We start from the raw sequence: 20,710 nt of genomic DNA, 5'->3' as shown, positions 1-20,710 counted from the left end.
GGTGGAAGTGTCTTCATATTTAACAGGCCGAGGGAGGAAGCCAAGTCATGTGGTGGTGGTGATAGCATGCAATTTTCATCCAAGTAATGGGAGATGATGTGTGGAATGTGGATTCTGTGGAATGCTTGGGGCAGTAATTTACTGCCTAAAGAAACAGCTGGATATTTATTTGCTGGTTTCCTCTCTGAACTTCCCTTTTGACTTGTTGAAGGTTTCTCCAGCTGAAATCAGTTGCGGGGGTAAACAGTGAGTTTGTTTTTGACATTTTTTTTTTTACAGTGTAGAGAAGTATTGCTATGATCAGAACGCATTGGATCTCTTAAAATATGCAACATTCATTTGAATGAGTTTAAATTTCTCTTTTAACGAAGTCCATGAGATGGACAGGAATAATTAATGCGAATTGAAAGGGAAGTGTGCAACACATGCCATGAGTGAAGTATTGCGAAAACGATTTTAAATGTTTTGGTTGAGTTGGGTAAGATCTCTGCAGTTTGCATATTTCTGTCTATTTTAAATGTTATAGTTGTTTTTGTTCATATTTCTGATAAGATCTATGTGCTGTGAGAGCTGTTGAGAGAACAGAAAATGAACTCTCCAGGCCAGCCATCCATGCAAGAATTTCTAAAGACATGACATCTCTTGTGTCTCTTGAGTAGCAGGACCGTTGGGAGCAGAAAACCATTTCGGCAGGCACTCATACCCCATCGCTGTTCCATTGAATTGTCCTGGCCCTGACGGATTCTGTCAAAAAGAACTGAAATAATTCATGATACGTACGTTGAAATAGGTCACTTCAAGAGGCGAATTCAAAATAACTTTTTATTTAATAAAAAAAATCTGTCTTTTTCTCTATGGAAAGTAGCTGTGGTATAAGCAAAATAAAATGCTCAGGGCTGTCCAGTTCAATGAAAAACAAACCGCTTTAAATGTACCTCAGTACCAAATCTCTTGTCATGGTCTATTTCAACAGAGATGCACTGTGTGTCATGACTTATACCAATCTTATCCATACCTGTCATGTTCTACCTTCCATATTTAGAATTTCCTTTTCTCTTCTGCACTTCTTTCTCGCAGGATATCCCGAAAGTTCAGAGAATCATCACAGCCAGTAAATCGCCTGCGAACATTGGGGTAATGAGGAGAGAAAGTAGTCCCGGAGTCAAGGACTGCCAGATGGAAAAGGTGAACCTTTGGACTAATTAATCTGTAATAGCCTATTTGTGACCCTCAGGCCCCAATCCAGCAGGTTCGTCTGTTCATTCCTTTTAATCCTTCAGTCATTACGGATTACTGGCAACTTTTACCCCAAAACATCTTTCCGTTGCATAGTGTTACTGTGGCTAATTTCAGATCACAGGATCTGGGTCAATCAACAACTAGTCTGTGAGGCTTGGGCCAGGCTTTCAATGTCACTGGAGAAATTGGAGAAAAATAATTTGTTGTAAATGTTTGTATTTTCAAGAAATCAGAAATACACAGCCGGTCTTCGCTGAAGAAAACAAACAAACAAACTCAAGCCACTTTTATTAGACGAATGCGATCTCACGGTCTGCGTTGTATGTATGGTTATGATCCGTGGACGAGGAAGCCAAATACGACTGCCCAACTCTATTGGATTGGGCGGCAGGGAAGGGACAGTTCCAGGGAGGAAGGTTCTTCTTGACATGTGGTTATCAATAACCATGACAGAAATGAGGCAGGGGGATGCTGGGGAGAGACAATGCACGGTCCAGAGGGATCCTTTCCAGAGAGAAAATTACCTTCTATGGAGAAACTTGTCCCATAATGAACCCGTGACAAAAACAATGTTCGCTCCTGTCGTGTTATTGATGATATCATTTTGGCGGGGCCGTAAAAGTGGAAATCCTGCAGCAAAGAGACCTGTCCCCCACAGACACCGTCCAGTTCTACTTTTCTTCCACTGTGTGATTGGATGAGATGGAGAGAAGGAAGAGAGATTAGAAACAAGTTATGACAGTTTATAACAACTGTTATAATGCGCTATAAGTGTACATCAAGGCATGATAAATGCATTTATAAGGCATCGTGTATGTGTGTGTGCTGCGTGCCTCATAGAAAGTGTTACCATGTGTTCTCTTACAATGTGCACATTTAGGAATTGTTTTACTGCAATCCTTAAATCTCCTCTTTATAGGCAGCTTCACCAACCACCCTTAGCACTTTTAAAATTCCTGTATCATACAAAATTAATGAGCTTGGGGATTGCAAAATGGTGTTCTGAAACAACCGCGTACTCTTTTTAGGATCCTTCTAACCAGTCAAAGTTCAAGTTTAAGAACATGCATCCCAACATAGTTTTACAGCAAAAGAAGCCTAGCGCAATAAACATTTTAGCACATCATGTTTATCCAAACAGACAATTAAGTTCTGTGATGTTTTCAGTGAAGCGACGAGTGTTTTCCAATATTTCTGCAGAGTGCTCAAATCAAATCAAATGTATTTATAAAGCCCTTCTCACATCAGCTGATATCTCAAAGTGCTGTACAGAAACCCAGCCTAAAACCCCAAACAGCAAGCAATGCAGGTGTAGAAGCACGTTGGCTAGGAAAAACTCCCTAGAAAGGCCAGAACCAAGGAAGAAACCTAGAGAGGAACCAGGCTATGAGGGGTGGCCAGTCCTCTTCTGGCTGTGCCAGGTGGAGATTATAACAAAACATGGCCAATGTGTTCAAATGTTCATAGATGACCAGCAGGGTCAAATAATAAGAATCACAGTGGATGTCGAGGGTGCAAAAGGTCCTCAGGAGTAAATATCAGTTGGCTTTTCATTGCCGATCATTCAGAGTATCTCTACCGCTCCTGCTGTCTCTAGAGAGTTGAAAACAGCAGGTCTGGGACAGGTAGCACGTCCGGTGAACAGGTCAGGGTTGCATAGCCGCAGGCAGAACAGTTGAAACTGGAGCAGCAGCACGACCAGGTGGACTGGGGACAGCAAGGAGTCATCAGGCCAGGTAGTCCTGAGGCATGGTCCTAGGGCTCAGGTCCTCCGAGAGAGAGAAAGAGAGAAAGAGAGAAAGAGAGAAAGAGAGAAAGAAAAAGAGAGAAAGAGAGAAAGAAAGAAAGAAAGAAAGAAAGAAAGAGAGAAAGAAAGAGAGAAAGAAAGAAAGAAAGAAAGAAAGAAAGAAAGAAAGAAAGAAAGAAAGAAAGAAAGAAAGAAAGAAAGAAAGAAAGAAAGAAAGAAAGAGAGAGAGAGAGAGAGAGAGAGAAAGAGAGAGAATTAGAGAGAGCATACTTAAATATACACAGGACACCGGATAAGACAGGAGAAATACTCCAGATATAACAGACTGACCCTAGGCCCCCGACACATAAACTACTGTAGCATAAATACTGGAGGCTGAGACAGGAGGGGTCGGGAGACACTGTGGCCCCATCCGACGATACCCCCAGACAGGGCCAAACAGGCAGGATATATCCCCACCCACTTTGCCAAAGCACAGCCCCCACACCACTAGAGGGATATCTTCACCCACCAACTTACCATCCTGAGACAAGGCCGAGTATAGCCCACAAAGATCTCCGCCACGGCACAACAGCAAGGGCGGTTCGTTGCTCCAGTGCCTTTTCGTTCACCTTCACACTCCTGGCCAGACTACACTCAATCATAGGACCTACTGAAGAGATGAGTCTTCAATAAAGACTTAAAGGTTGAGACCGAGTCTGCGTCTCTCACATGGGTAGGCAGACCATTCCATAAAAGTTAAGCTTTATAGGAGAAAGCCCTGCTTCCAGCTGTTTGCTTAGAAATCCTAGGCCTCAAACTTCTGCACACAGGTAATATCGTAAGATGTATTTGTACTCACCTAATCAACTTCAGTAGACGGTTGTGTTGGCTGGTATAGTCGGTCAGGCTAGTGTTGGAGAAATATCAGCTATTTGAGAATCGAAAAAGACCAGAAGACTAGAATAATTGGTTTTACTGACAGGCTTCAGCCAAAACATGTTCTGTAGGTGTTATGTTATTAGGTCTTGTTTAAGATTATATATTGTGAAGAAAAAGGCATAAACATTATAGTTCCTAGAGGTATATATACAGTAGGTGAAATGCAACGTCACATAACCTTCTATCACCTTGTGTCTTTTCTGGGGATCTCATTTGTGACTGACCACCTGGATTCGGTCCTACAGTGCATTCAGAAAGTATTCAAACCACTCGACTTTTTCCACATTTTGTTACATGACAGCGATATTCTAAAATGGATTACATTTTTCCCCCCTCATCAATCTGCACACAATACCCCATCATGACAAAGCAAAACACGTTTTTAGACATTTTTGTGAAGTTATTAAAAATAAAATTATTGAAATATCACATTTACATAAGTATTCAGACCATTATTCAGTACTTTGTTGAAGCACCTTTGGCAGCGATTACAACCTAGAGTCTTCTCGGGTAGTACTCTACACTCTAACATAAAGGCCTGATTGGTGCAGAGATGGTTGCCCTTCTGGAAGATTCTCCCATCTCCGCAGAAGAACTCTGGAGCCCCCAGAGTGACCATCTGGTTCCTTCGACCTCATGGCTTGGTTTTTTCTCTGACATGCACTGTCAACTATGTGACCTTATATAGACAGGTGTTTGCTTTTCCAAATCATGTTCAATCAATTGAATTTACCACAGGTGGACTCCAATCAAGTTGTAGAAACATCTCAAAGATGATCAATGGAAACAGGATGTACCTGAGCTCAATTTTGAGTCTCATAGCAAAGGGTTTGAATACTTATGTAAATAAGATTTCTCTTTTTTTTTTTTTTATACATTTGCAAAATGTAAAAAAAACTGTTTTCACTTTGTCACTATGATGTATAGTGTGTCGATTGAGGGAAGAAAAATATTTATTTAATCAATTTTAGAATAAGGCTGTAATGTAACAAAATGTGTAGAAAGAAAATAGGTCTGAATACTTTCTGAAAACACTTTATGTAGAAAAATTTGAAATGGTGTTTTTTACATTGGATAAAAGTAGAGACTCAGAGCTAGAAAATGGTATATCATACACTACGGTTGAGGAAAAATGGGAAAGTAATTCTGCTTTGAAAGTTAATAAACTTGTAAACCCACTTTTGAGAAAATGGCCCTTGAATGTTTTTTGGTATACTATATGTCTATCGACATGCCTGGTGGTCCAAAATAGCATAACTGGTATATTTTAACAATTGGCCCAGTGTCGTCCGGGTTTGACCGGTGTAGGCCGTCATTGTAAATAAGAATATGTTCTTAACTAACTTGCCTAGTTAAATAAAGGTTAAATGAAAAAAATATATAAAATAAAAAATAAAACCTTTTTTTTTTTACAAAATGCATAACTACATTTTGCAGCAATTACAGCTTCAAGTCTCTTGAAGTATGTCTCTATAAGCTTGGCACATCTAGCCACTGGGATTTTTGCCCATTCTTCAAGGTAAAACTGCTCCAGCTCCTTCAAGTTGGATGGGTTCTGCTTATGTACAGCAATCTTTAAGTCATACCACAGATTTTCAATTGGATTGAAGTCTGGGCTTTGACTAGGCCATTCCAAGACATTTAACCTCTCTAGAGTAGGTGGCACCAAATCGTCCCACCTACGTAACAGCCAGTGTAGCACAGGAAAAAAAAATGTATGAAATGTATGCATTCACTACTGTAAGTCGCTCTGGATAAGAGCGTCTGCTAAATGACTAAAATGTAAAATGTAAAATGTAAAAAATGTAATCTCGTGGCGCGTTATTCAAAAACCTAAAAAATGCAAAAACTTCAATTTTTCAAACATATGACTATTTTACACCATTTTAAAGACAAGACTCTCGTTAATCTAACCACACTGTCCGATTTCAAAAAGGCTTTACAACGAAAGCAAAACATTAGATTATGTCAGCAGAGTACCCAGCCAGAAATAATCAGACACCCATTTTTCAAGCTAGCATATAATGTCACATAAACCCAAACCACAGCTAAATGCAGCACTAACCTTTGATGATCTTCATCAGATGACAACCCTAGGACATTATGTTATACAATACATGCATGTTTTGTTCAATCAAGTTCATATTTACATCAAAAACCAGCTTTTACATTAGCATGTGACTAGCATGTGACTAGCATTCCCACCGAACACTGCCGGTGAATTTACTAAATTACTCACGATAAACGTTCACAAAAAGCATAACAATTATTTTAAGAATTATAGATACAGAACTCCTCTATGCACTCGATATGTCCGATTTTAAAATAGCTTTTCGGTGAAAGCACATTTTGCAATATTCTCAGTAGATAGCCCGGCATCACAGGGCTAGCTATTTAGACACCCAGCAAGTTTAGCACTCACCAAAGTCAGATTTACTATAAGAAAAATGTTATTACCTTTGCTGTCTTCGTCAGAATGCACTCCCAGGACTTCTACTTCAATACCAAATGTTGGTTTGGTTCAAAATAATCCATAGTTATATCCAAACAGCGGCGTTTTGTTCGTGCGTTCAAGACACTATCCGAAAGGGTAAATAAGAGTGACGAGCATGGCGCAATTCGTGACAAAAAAATTCTAAATATTCCATTACCGTACTTCGAAGCATGTCAACCGCTGTTTAAAATCAATTTTTATGTCAATTATTCTCATAAAAAAGCGATAATATTCCGACCGGGAATCTGCGTTTAGGTAAACAGACGAAAGAAAATAAAGCATTCGGTCGACTCGGGCACGCGCCTAAGCCCATAGTACTCTGATCGGCCACTTGCCAAAACCGAAAAAGTGTTTCAGCCAGAGGCGGCCTCGATATCGTTCAGCTTTTTCCCGGGCTCTGAGAGCCTATGGGAGCCGTAGGAAGTGTCACGTTAGAGCAAAGATCCTCAGTCTTCAATAAAAAGAGCCAAGATGAAACACAACTTGTCAGACAGGCCACTTCCTGCATGGAATCTTCTCAGGTTTTGGCCTGCCATATGAGTTCTGTTATACTCACAGACACCATTCAAACAGTTTTAGAAACATTAGGGTGTTTTCTATCCAAAGCCAATAATTATATGCATATTCTAGTTACTGGGCAGGAGTAGTAACCAGATTAAATCGGGTACGTTTTTTATCCGGCCGTGTCAATACTGCCCCCTAGCCCTAACAGGTTAAATGTTTCCCCTTAAACCACTCAAGTGTTGCTTTAGCAGTTTGCTTAGCGTCATTATCCTGCTGGAAGGTGAACCTCCGTCCCAGTCTCAAATCTCTGGAGGACTGAAACAGGTTTCACTCAAGAATTTCCCAGTATTTAGCGTCATCCATCATTCCTTAACCTCTTACATCTAGACGTTCCGCTAGCGGAACACCTGCTCCAATATCCAATGATAGGCGTGGCGCGAATGACAAATTCCTCAAAAATACAAAAACTTCAATTTTTCAAACATATGACTATTTCACAGCATTTTAAAGACAAGACTCTCCTTTATCTAACCACACTGTCCGATTTCAAAAAGGCTTTACAGCGAAAGCAAAACATTAGATTATGTCAGCAGAGTACCAAGCCAGAAATAATCAGACACCCATTTTTCAAGCTAGCATATAATGTCACAAAAACCCAGAAGACAGCTAAATGCAGCACTAACCTTTGATGATCTTCATCAGATGACACACCTAGGACATTATGTTATACAATACATGCATGTTTTGTTCAATCAAGTTAATATTTATATCAAAAACCAGCTTTTTACATTAGCATGTGACGTTCAGAACTAGCATACCCCCCGCAAACTTCCGGAGGAATTTGCTAACAATTTACTAAATTACTCACGATAAACGTTCACAAAAAGCATAACAATTATTTTAAGAATTATAGATACAGAACTCCTTTATGCACTCGATATGTCCGATTTTAAAATAGCTTTTTGGTGAAAGCACATTTTGCAATATTCTAAGTACATAGCCCAGCCATCACGGGCTAGCTATTTAGACACCCGGCAAGTTTAGCACTCACCAATATCAGGTTTACTATTATAAAAGTTTGCTTACCTTTTGTTGTCTTCGTCAGAATGCACTCCCAGGACTGCCACTTCAATAACAAATGTTGGGTTGGTCCAAAATAATCCATCGTTATATCCGAATAGCGACGTTTTGTTCGTGCGTCCCAGACACTATCCGAATGGTAAAGAAGGGTCGCCCGCATGGCGCAATTCGTGACAAAAAAATTGTAAATATTCCATTACCGTACTTCGAAGCATGTCAACCGCTGTTTAAAATCAATTTTTATGCCATTTTTCTCGTAGAAAAGCGATAATATTCCGACCGGGAATCTCCTTTTCGGCAAACAGAGGGAAAAAATCACAAAGACGGGGGCGGCCAGGTCACGCGCCTAAGCCCACAGTCCCTTGATCGGCCACTTGAGAAAGGCGATAAAGTGTTTCAGCCTGGGGCTGGGATGACGACATTCTGTTTTTTCCCGGGCTCTGAGCGCCCATGGACGACGTAGGAAGTGTCACGTTAGAGCAGAGATCCTTTGTAAAAGATAGAGATGGCAAAGAAGTTCAAGAAATGGTCAGACAGGCCACTTCCTGTAAAGGAATCTCTCAGGTTTTGACCTGCCATTTGAGTTCTGTTATACTCACAGACACCATTCAAACAGTTTTAGAAACTTTAGGGTGTTTTCTATCCATATATAATAAGTATATGCATATTCTAGTTACTGGTTAGGATTAGTAACCAGATTAAATCGGGTACGTTTTTTATCCAGCCGTGAAAATACTGCCCCCTAGCCATAAGAGGTTAAATTCTGACCAGTTTCCCAGTCCCTGCCGATGAAAAACATCCCCACAGCATGGTGCTATCACCACCATGCTTCACTGTGGGGATGGTGTTCTCGGGGTGATGGAGGTGTTGGGTTTGCACCAGACATAGCGTTTTCCTTGATGGCCAAAAAGCTCAATTTTAGTCTCATCTGACCAGCGTACCTTCTTCCATATGTTTTTCTTGAAGCAATGGCTTTTTTAAAATGGTCCTTAAAGTAGTCCTATGGGCAGATACTCCAATCTCCACTGTGGAGCTTTGCAGCTCCTTTAGGTTCATCTTTGGTCTCTTTGTTGCCTCTCTGATTAATGCCTTCCTTGCCTGGTCCGTGAGTTTTGGTAGGCGGCCCTCTCTTGGCAGGTTTGTTGTGGTGCCATATTCTTTCCATTTTTTAACAATGGATTTAATGGTGGGATGTTAAAATTTTCTGTTATTTTTTTATAACCCAGGCCTGATCTGTACTTCTTCACAACTTTGTCCCTGACCTGTTTGGAGAGCTTCTTGGTTTTCATTGTGCCACTTGCTTGGTGGTGCCCCTTGCTTAATGGTGGTGCAGACTCTGTGGCCTTTCAGAACAGGTGTGTATATATACTGAGATCTTGTGACAGATCATGTGACACTTAAATAAAGTCCACCTGTGTGCACTCTAACTAATTATGTGATTTCTGAAGGTAATTGGTTGCACCAGATCTTATTTAGGGGCTTCATAGGAACATACATATGCACGCACCACTTTTCCAGTTTTTTTTATATATATATAATTTTTTGGAGCAAGTTATTTTTTTCATTTCACTTCACCAATTTGGAGTATTTTGCGTGTGTCCATTACATGAAATCCAAATAAAAATCCATTTAAATGACAGGTTGTAATGCAACAAAATAGGAAAACCCCAAGGAGGATGAATACTTTTGCAAGGCACTGTACAGGTGCCTTAGAGCCAATTTGTGTGCAAAGCTATCATCAAGTCAAAGGATGTCTACTTAGAATAATCAAAATTCTAAAATATACTTTGATTTGTTTGACACTGTACATGATATGTTATTTAGAACTTTTGATGTCTTCACTATTATTCTACAATGTAGAAAATAGTATAAATAATTAAAAACCCTTGAATGAGTAGGTGTGTCTAAACTTTTGACTGGTATATTTAAACATTTATATATTTTCCTTTATTATTCTATCCTAACCTTACCAACCCTCCCCTAATTGGAGTAAATGAATGGACAACAACACCTCTCCTTCTACTTCCAGCATATACATACTAGATACATTTTACAAACACAATGTATTGTACAATAGTTATATTTTGTTTGTTTTTAATCCCATCCTACCCTAAATCCCTCTCATCTACAGTATCTCTGAAGACCATCCAGTTTGATTTCTATTTGCCATATATTTTTAACTGTGCTGTTTCACAAAAGTTCTGAACCGATATACATTTTACGGACACAAGCTTTAGCAATGTTGCTAGTTGTCCATCCATAGGATATAGTGTATTTGGCATTTTAGGGAACTATCAAGTTAACCAATTTGTGATGAACATGAATTAATATGTTTGATGATATGATTAGAAAGAAGGAAGGAAGAGAAATCTCTTAATTTAATCATTAAATATCTCTACTTTTCTATTGAAATAATTTTTACATTCTGAACCCAGAATGACATTTCAGAGCCATAAGGTTGTATCTGCAAATGCACCCCCCTAAAAAAAATGATTTACAAATGTTTTAGGATTTTGATACTCTTAAGGTGAGGAGATTAATGGGTTAAGAAAGAAGAATTCACTACAATACAGTTTTGAGATCTGGGATATGAAAACGTTTATGCTCAATATCTCAGAACTATGCTTTGCCTAACTATGCCTAAGCAATCTTCCACTCCCCGGGACTGCCACGCAGAAGAAATATCAGCCCGCACAGAGAAGCACGAGATTCAACTTCACTCAACTTTCCCCTTTACTGTGGGAGTTTTCCCTTTACTGTGGGAATTGTGATCGAATAAACGCAATATTAGCCACTTTCAATGCAACATACCGAATCAAAACGAACTATGCAAGACTATGCAAAAATATGCAAGAGATTTTGTTCGGAGTAGGATTCTATTGCATTGACAGGCACAACTCAGGCCCGTACTCTACACAGACCGGTGCGCTATAACCAATCAGAGCTACAGTAGGTCTATATGCAAATAGATCATTGCCATATATGGATTTGGATCTGCATGAGCAGTCGCGATTATTGTGCGCTTGTTTTAAGATCAAAGCGAGAACTGCATGTAGCCAGGTGTGCACATTTATTCGTATTCTTTGTTAGATAGTGAGTTAGCCCAGTTATAGCTCATTTGCAGTCAGCAATGTGGGAGTGATTTCTTCTTACAAGAGCACAAAAGTTGTACATTTCTAGCCATCTTTGAAAAGTGAGTCAGATAAAGCGCTATAAAGGGGCAGTGTTGGCCTCCTGAGTGGCACAGCGGTCTACAGCTTCACGACAGACCTGAGTTCGATCCCAGGCTGTCACAACCGGACGTGACCGGGAGTCCCATAGGGCGGTGCACAATTGACCCAGCGTCGTCTGGGTTAGGGGAGGGTTTGGCAGGGGGTGCTTTACTTGTCTCATTGTGCTCTAGCGACTGCGGGCTGACTTCGTTGTCAATTGAAAGGTGTTTCCTCCGACACATTGGTGCGGGTGGGTGTTAAGAAGCGCGGTTTGGCGGGCCACGTTTTGGAGGATGCATGACTCGACCTTCGCCTCCCGAGCCTGTTGGGGTGTTCAAAGGGAAATGTTGGATTCTACTTTCGTCCAACATTGAAAGGATGCAAGTTGTGAGAGACCTGGATCCCGCCTCTGTTCTTTCAAGTTTTGTCTTTGAAATATTCACGCTGTGTAACGACTGCCATGAGAGAGAGTGGACCAAAACGCAGCGGAGTTAGTGTTCATCATATTTAATTATTAACCGGAACACTATACAACTACAAAATAAGAAACTGACAGCCAAACAGTCCTGTCAGGTGAAACACAATGACAGAAACAATTACCCACAAAACCCCAACGGAAAAACATGCACTTATGTGTGACTCCCAATCAACAACAACAAACTTCAGCTGTGCCTGATTGGAAGCCACACACGGCCCAAAACAAAGAAATACAAAAACAATAGAAACAGAACATAGAACGCAATGTAGTCAGCCCGCAATGTAACACCCTGGCCTAACCAAAATAAAGAACAAAAACCTCTCTCTATGGCCAGGGCGTTACACGCTGGCGCTAATGATGTCCTTGTATGACTTTTATGCATGAATGCATGGACACACACAGTGAAATTTGTTTTAATCTGTAGTATAATATTTATTTTCATCTCATGCATTTTTTAAGCTAAGCAGCCAATAGGCAGAGGGTAGCATAATTTGTCTGATTCTGTCTAATAATGATATGGGAATAATAATACATATTATTTTGTTAAGTGCATCTATCAACACAACAAAATGTTCAGTCACCTCCTTGTGGATAAACAGGTTAATGTCAAGCCCTGCATGTTTGTTTCAAGTCTCATGGAACACCACACGTTGGCTGCTACTGTAGGCTGGGCCTACATTATGATCATATAGCCAGAGTAGTCTACTTGGCCACTGTTAAAACAGTACATCATCAATGTTCACAGTAAACTCACACAGAATTTTCACAACATTCAACTTTGCGCTCAGCAGACCTAACATTTGCTCAGTGACAAAAGAAATTTGAGGGAACATTGGTCCCAAGTTCTCGAAGGTGCACTTTTGTCATTTGGTAGTGCATCATCAGTTTTCCTGTAGTTATGTCAGTCACTGATAGTCACTCAATTAGCCCATATCAACTAACATTTTATAGATTGCTAGGTAAGTTAGTTTAGCCAGGTATCTAAACCTTGTAGTAATCATGGCCGAATTACTGACTGGGCATGCATACTCGGATACATGTAGCATATTAACATGACATAAGTCATGGCAAAATGTGTAGAATTGCAGGAAATTAGCTATAAAACTGCAACATTCTATCGTCATCCCATGGCAAATTTGTAAAACTGCAGGAAATGTGCTTAAACTGCAACATTTTCCCTCACCACTTTGCAAAATGTGTCGAATTGCAGGAAATTTGCTTTAAAAATGTAACGATGTGCGCTGAGAGTCGGGAATCAAGTTCAGGGAGTGAGTGTTTTAAAAAAATAAAAAGGTGTCGAATTGCAGGAAATTTGCTTTAAAATGTAACGATGTGCGCTGAGAGTCGGGAAGCAAGTTCAGGGAGTTAGTGTTTTAATAAAATAAACAGAACATAATAAGAAACACTAATAGCACACAGACATGAAACAGAAACAATGACGCCTGGGGAAGGAACCAAAGGGAGTGACATATACAGGGAAGGTAATCAGGGAAGTGATGGAGTCCAGGTGAATCTGATGACGCGCACACGCAGGTGGTGATAGGTGTGCGCCATAACGCGCAGCCTGGTGACCTAGAGGCCGGAGTGGGGGCACACGAGACATAAAACTGCAACGTTTTCTCTCCGCCCCATGGCAAAAATGAGTACAATTACATTAAATTAAATTTAAAACTGCAACTTTTTCTGTCTGGCCCATGTAACAATGTGTAGAATTGCAGAAAATGTGCTATAAAACTGCAACATTATCTCTACGCCCCATGGTAAAATGTGTATAATTGCAGGACATTAACATTAAAGCTGCAATTTTTTCTCTCAGCCACCAAGAGATGGGCCACTAAAACGTTTCGCCTGCAAGGTCAGGAGGCCCCCAACCAAATCTCGCTTATGGTCCCGAAAATGCTAGAGCCCTGGTTAAATGTTGATGAAAGACACAATCCTCGCTCTCCATCCACAGAGCCCATAACATTTGTGTTTGTAAACTGAGGAGTGACTCTTAGCAAATGTAACTGACACTGAACTATATGAATTCTGTGGTAACCGTCCACGAAAGCAAAGACGATGGGGCATTCACAACATAATTCAAATACTATTTGCCAAGACCCACACTGGAGGGTAGAGACAGGGATTGAGGTGTATGTCTTTATATTATCTGTGGTAGTTAAGCCACAGTACAGCACTGTAGGTGTAACGAGTAAAGTAGTTCTGTTCAAAAGGAAATGTTGGATTCTACTTTCGTCCAACAATGAAAGGATGCAAGTTGTGAGAGACCTGGACCCCGCCTCTGTTTATTCAAGTTTGTCTTTCAAATATTCACGCTGGCGCTAACGATGTCCTTGTATGACTTTTACGCATGAATGCATGGACACACACTGTGAAAATTGTTTTAATCTGTAGTATAATAGTTATTTTCATCTCATGCATTTTCATTAGACCAGCTTGTTTGTTCAGGCCTTATGAAGTTAGGATGAAATTGATCTCTTTAGCTAACTCTGGTACAGTTACATAGATTTACAATGACATTTTGATTAATGTGCACTGTCCCGTCAAATAAATAAATACATTTAAGTTTGTGTTTCTTTGTCTCACAACAGATTGGCGGGGGTTGCTTCCAAAACCAGACGGAGACAGAATCTTCTCCCGACAGTAAAAAGCTGCTTGAACAGAAGGTTAGCATTTAAATGTTTATATACACTACCGTTCAAAAGTTTGGGGTCACTTAGAAATGTCCTTGTGTTTTAAAGAAAAGCACATTTTTGGTCCATTAAATAACATCAAATTGATCAGAAATACAGTGTAAACATTGTTAATGTTGTAAATGACTATTGTAGCTGGAAACGGCAGATTCTTTATGAAAATTCTACATAGCGTACAGAGGTCCATTATCAGCAACCATCACTCCTGTGTTCCAATGACACGTTGTGTTAGCTAATCCAAGTTTATCATTTTAAAAGGCTAATTGATCATTAGAAAACCATTTTGCAATTATGTTAGCACAGCTGAAAACTGTTGTTCTGATTAAAGATGCAATAAAACTGGCCTTCTATAGACTAGTCGAGTATCTGGAGCATCAGCATGTCTGGGTTCGATTACAGGCTCAAAATGGCCAGAAACAAATAACTTTCTTCAGAAACTCGTCAGTCTATTCCTGTTCTGAGAAATGAAGGCTATTCCATGCGAGAAATTGCCAAGAAACTGAAGATCTCGTACAACGCTGTGTACTAGTCCCTTCACAGAACAGCACAAACTGGCTCTAACCAGAATAGAAAGAGGATGGGAGGCCGGGAGTAGTTACGTAGATGGAAAAAAGCTGTCCTTGAAACAGTCTTGATATGTTCTTCAAAAGAGAGATCAGGGTCCAGAGTAACGCCAAGGTCCTTCACAGTTTTATTTGAGACGACTGTACAACCATCCAGATTAATTGTCAGATTCAACAGAAGATCTCTTTGTTTCTTGGGACCTAGAACAAGCATCTCTGTTTTGTCCGAGTTTAAAAGTAGAAAGTTTGCAGCCATCCACTTCTTTATGTCTGAAACACAGGCTTCTAGCGAGGGCAATTTTGGGGCTTCACCATGTTTCATTGAAATGTACAGCTGTGTGTCATCCGCATAGCAGTGAAATTTAACATTATGTTTTCGAATGACATCCCCAAGAGGTAAAATATATAGTGAAAACAATAGTGGTCCTAAAACGGAACCTTGAGGAACACCGAAATTTACAATTGATTTGTCAGAGGACAAACCATTCACAGAGACAAACTGATATCTTTCCGACAAATAGGATCTAAACCAGGCCAGAACTTGTCCATGTAGACCAATTTGGGTTTCCAATCTCTCCAAAAGAATGTGGTGATCGATGGTATCAAAAGCGGCACTAAGATCTAGGAGCACGAGGACAGATGCAGAGCCTCGGTCTGACGTCATTAAAAGGTCATTTACCACCTTCACAAGTGCAGTCTCAGTGCTATGATGGGGTCTAAAACCAGACTGAAGCGTTTCGTATACATTGTTTGTCTTCAGGAAGGCAGTGAGTTGCTGTGCAACAGCTTTTTCAAAAATTTTTGAGAGGAATGGAAGATTCGATATAGGCCGATAGTTTTTTATAATTTCTGGATCAAGATTCGGCTTTTTCAAGAGAGGCTTTATTACTGCCACTTTTAGTGAGCTTGGTACACATCCGGTGGATAGAGAGCCGTTTATTATTACATTTACATTACATTTAAGTCATTTAGCAGACGCTCTTATCCAGAGCGACTTACAAAATGGTGCATTCACCTTATGATATCCAGTGGAACAACCACTTTACAATAGTGCATCTAAATCTTTTAAGGGGGGGGGTTAGAAGGATTACTTTATCCTATCCTAGGTATTCCTTAAAGAGGTGGGGTTTCAGGTGTCTCCGGAAGGTGGTGATTGACTCCGCTGTCCTGGCGTCGTGAGGGAGCTTGTTCCACCATTGGGGTGCCAGAGCAGCGAACAGTTTTGACTGGGCTGAGCGGGAACTGTGCTTCCTCAGAGGTAGGGGGGCCAGCAGGCCAGTGGTGGATGAACGCAGTGCCCTTGTTTGGGTGTAGGGCCTGATCAGAGCCTGAAGGTATGGAGGTGCCGTTCCCTTCACAGCTCCATAGGCAATCACCATGGTCTTGTAGCGGATGCGAGCTTCAACTGGAAGCCAGTGGAGAGAGCGGAGGAGCGGGGTGACGTGAGAGAACTTGGGAAGGTTGAACACCAGACGGGCTGCGGCGTTCTGGATGAGTTGTAGGGGTTTAATGGCACAGGCAGGGAGCCCAGCCAACAGCGAGTTGCAGTAATCCAGACGGGAGATGACAAGTGCCTGGATTAGGACCTGCGCCGCTTCCTGTGTGAGGCAGGGTCGTACTCTGCGAATGTTGTAGAGCATGAACCTACAGGATCGGGTCACCGCCTTGATGTTAGTGGAGAACGACAGGGTGTTGTCCAGGATCACGCCAAGGTTCTTAGCACTCTGGGAGGAGGACACAAGGGAGTTGTCAACCGTGATGGCGAGATCATGGAACTATGGAATTATGTTCAACATAGGAGGGCCAAGCACAGGAAGCAGCTCTTTCAGTAGTTTAGTTGGAATAGGGTCCAGTATGCAGCTTGAGGGTTTGGAGGCCATGATTATTTTCATCATTGCGTCAAGAGATATAGTACTAAAACACTTTAGTATCTCCCTTGATCCTAGGTCCTGGCAGAGTTGTGTAGACTCAGGACCATGGAGCTTTGGAGGAATACCCAGATTTAAAGAGGAGTCTGTAATTTGCTTTCTAATGATCATGATCTTTTCCTCAAAGAAGTTCATAAATGTATTACTGCTGAAGTGAAAGCCATCCTCCATTTGCGAAGGCTGCTTTTTAGTTAGCTTTGCGACAGTATCAAAAATAAATTTCGGATTGTTCTTATTTTCCTCAATTAAGTTGGAAAAATAGGATGATCGAGCAGCAGTGAGGGCTCTTCGATACTGCACGGTACTGTCTTTCCAAGCTAGTCGGAAGACTTCCAGTTTGGTGTGGCGCCATTTCCGTTCCAATTTTCTGGAAGCTTGCTTCAGAGCTCGTGTATTTTCTGTATACCAGGGAGCTAGTTTCTTATGACAGATGTTTTTAGTTTTTAGGGGTGCAACTGCATCTAGGGTATTGCGCAAGGTTAAATTGAGTTCCTCGGTTAGGTGGTTAACTGATTTTTGTCCTCTGACGTCCTTGGGTAGGCAGAGGCAGTCTGGAAGGGCATCCAGGAATCTTTGGGTTGTCTGAGAATTTATAGCACGACTTTTAATGCTCCTTGGTTGGGGTCTGAGCAGATTATTTGTTGCAATTGCAAACGTAATAAAATGGTGGTCCAATAGTCCAGGATTATGAGGAAAAACATTTAGATCCACAACATTTATTCCATGGGACAAAACTAGGTCCAGAGTATGACTGTGGCAGTGAGTAGGTCCAGAGACATGTTGGACAAAACCCACTGAGTCGATGATGGCTCCGAAAGCCTTTTGGAGTGGGTCTGTGGACTTTTCCATGTGAATGTTAAAGTCACCAAAAATTAGAATATTATCTGCTATGACTACAAGATCCGATAGGAATTCAGGGAACTCGGAGAGGAACACTGCATATGGCCCAGGAGGCCTGTAAACAGTAGCTATAAAAAGTGAGTGAGTAGGCTGCATAGATTTCATGACTAGAAGCTCAAAAGTCGAAAACGTCATTGTTTTTTTTTTGTAAATTGAAATTTGCTATCGCAAATGTTAGCAACACCTCCGCCTTTGCCGGATGCACGGGGGGTATGGTCACTCGTGTAACCAGGGGGTGAGGCCTCATTTAACACAGTAAATTCATCAGGCTTAAGCCATGTTTCAGTCAGGCCAATCACATCAAGATTATTATCAGTGATTAGTTCATTGACTATAACTGCCTTGGAAGTGAGGGATCTAACATTAAGTAACCCAATTTTGAGATGTGAGGTATCACAATCTCTTTCAATAATCGCAGGAATGGAGGAGGTCTTTATACTAGTGAGATTGCTAAAGCGAACACCGCCATTTTTAATTTTGCCCAACCTAGATCGAGGCACAGACACGGTCTCAATGGGGAAAGCTGAGCTGACTACGCTGACTGTGCTAGTGGCAGACTCCACTAAGCTGGCAGGCTGGCTAACAGCCTGCTGCCTGGCCTGCACCCTATTTCATTGTGGAGCTAGAGGAGTTAGAGCCCTGTCTATGTTCGTAGATAAGATGAGAGCACCCCTCCAGCTAGGATGGAGTCCGTCACTCCTCAACAGGCCAGGCTTGGTCCTGTTTGTGGGTGAGTCCCAGAAAGAGGGCCAATTATCTACAAATTCTATCTTTTGGGAGGGGCAGAAAACAGTTTTCAACCAGCGATTGAGTTGTGAGACTCTGCTGTAGAGCTCATCACTCCCCCTAACTGGGAGGGGGCCAGAGACAATTAATCGATGCCGACACATCTTTCTAGCTGATTTACACGCTGAAGCTATGTTGCGCTTGGTGACCTCTGACTGTGTGTTAAACAGGTTAACATTCACAGACCGCGGGACCAGACAGATTACCAGGATGCGTACTCAGAGCATACTCTGACCAGCTGGTCGGGTGTCTTCACTGACATTTTCAACATCTCCCTGACCCATTCTGTAATACCTACAGTGCATGTTTCAAGCAGACCACCATAGTCCCTGTGCCCAAGAATGCCAAAGTAACTTGTCTAAATGACTATCGCCCATAGCACACACATCTGTAGCCATGAAATGCTTTGAAAGGCTGGCTCACATCAACACCATCATCCCACTCCATACCACCCCAACAGATCTACAAATGACGCAATCTCTATTGCACTCCACACTGCCTTCTCCAACCTTAAGAAGAGGAACACCTATGTGAGAATGCTGTTCATTGACTACAGCTCAGCATTCAATACCATAGTGTCCTCCAAGCTCATCAATAAGCTCAGGACCCTGGGACTGAACACTGATAGGCCGCCCCAGGTAGTGAGTGTAGGCAACAACACATCCGCCACGCTGACCCTTAACACTGGGGCACGACTCCAACATCATCATTAAGTTTGTCGATGACATGATGTTGGTAGGCCTGATCATCAACAATGATGAGACCGCCTATAAAGAGGAGGTCAGTGGTGCCAGGACAACAACCTCTCCCTCAACGTCAGCAAGACAAAGGAGCTGATCGTGGACTACAGGAAACAGAAGGTCTGGGCACACCCCCATCCACATCGACGAGACTGTAGTGGAGAGGGTTGAGAGCTTCAAGTTCCTTGGTGTCCACATCACTAAGAGAATTAACATGGTCTACACACACCAACACAGTGGTGAACAAGGCATGACAACGCCTCTTCCTCCTCAGGAGGCTAAAAAGATTTGTCATCGGCCCTCAGATCCTCAAAATGTTCTGCAGTGCATCATTGAGAGCATCTTGACTGGCTGTATCACCACCTGGTATGTCAACTGCTTGGCATCCAACCGCAAGGCGCTAGAGAAGGTAATGCGGACAGCCCAGTACATCACTGGGGCCAAGCTCCCTGCCATCCAGGACCTCTATACAAGGCAATGTAAAAGGACAGCCCTAAAAATTGTCAAAGTCTCCAGCCACCCAAGTCATAGACTGTTCTCTGCTACCGCACAGGAAGCGGTACCGATGCACCAAGTCTGGAACCAACAGGACCCTGAACAGCTTCTACCCCCAAGCCATAAGACTACTAAATATACTGCTCAACAAAAATAAAGGGAACACTTAAACAACACAATGTAACTCCAAGTCAATCACACTTCTGTGAAATGAAACTGTCCACTTAGGAAGCAACACTGATTGACAATACATTTCACATGCTGTTGTGCAAATGGAATAGACAACAGGTGGAAATGATAGGCAATTAGCAAGACACCCCCAATAAAGGAGTGGTTCAGCAGGTGGTGACCACAGACCACTTCTCAGTTCCTATGCTTCCTGGCTGATGTTTTGGTCACTTTTGAATGCTGGCGGTGCTTTCACTCTAGTGGTAGCATGAGACGGAGTCTACAACCCACACAAGTGGCTCAGGTAGTGCAGCTCATCCAGGATGGCACATCAATGCGAGCTGTGGCAAGAAGGTTTGCTGTGTCTGTCAGCGTAGTGTCCAGAGCATGGAGGCGCTACCAGGAGACAGGCCAGTACATCAGGAGACATGGAGGAGGCCGTAGGAGGGCAACAACCCAGCAACAGGACCGCTACCTCCGCCTTTGTGCAAGGAGGAGCAGGAGGAGCACTGCCAGAGCCCTGCAAAATGACCTCCAGCAGGCCACAAATGTGCATGTGTCTGCTCAAACAGTCAGAAACAGACTCCATGAGGGTGGTATGAGGGCCCGACGTCCACAGGTGGGGGTTGTGCTTACAGCCCAACACCGTGCAGGACGTTTGGCATTTGCCAGAGAACACCAAGATTGGCAAATTCGCCACTGGCACCCTGTGCTCTTCATAGATGAAAGCAGGTTCACACTGAGCACATGTGACAGACGTGA

The 20,710-nt window shown here is 42.0% G+C and overlaps 1 protein-coding gene across 1 annotated transcript in view; it reads left to right on the top strand.

Annotated features, from left to right (window-relative positions):
- LOC106561937 (leucine zipper protein 2) overlaps positions 1 to 20,710 on the top strand; it is a 178,787-nt gene that overhangs the window by 152,916 nt on the left and 5,161 nt on the right. The window contains exons 10-11 of the mRNA XM_014126368.2: positions 1,078 to 1,185; positions 14,267 to 14,341. Coding sequence (XP_013981843.1) covers positions 1,078 to 1,185; positions 14,267 to 14,341 — 183 coding nt within the window. The remainder of the gene's footprint in view (positions 1 to 1,077; positions 1,186 to 14,266; positions 14,342 to 20,710) is intronic.

This window comes from Salmo salar, chromosome ssa11 (assembly GCF_905237065.1).
Source record: "Salmo salar chromosome ssa11, Ssal_v3.1, whole genome shotgun sequence".
NCBI classification, from domain to species: Eukaryota; Metazoa; Chordata; class Actinopteri; order Salmoniformes; family Salmonidae; genus Salmo; species Salmo salar.
The sequence above is the reverse complement of the archived record's forward strand: the minus strand, read 5'-3'. Positions and strand labels throughout refer to the sequence as shown.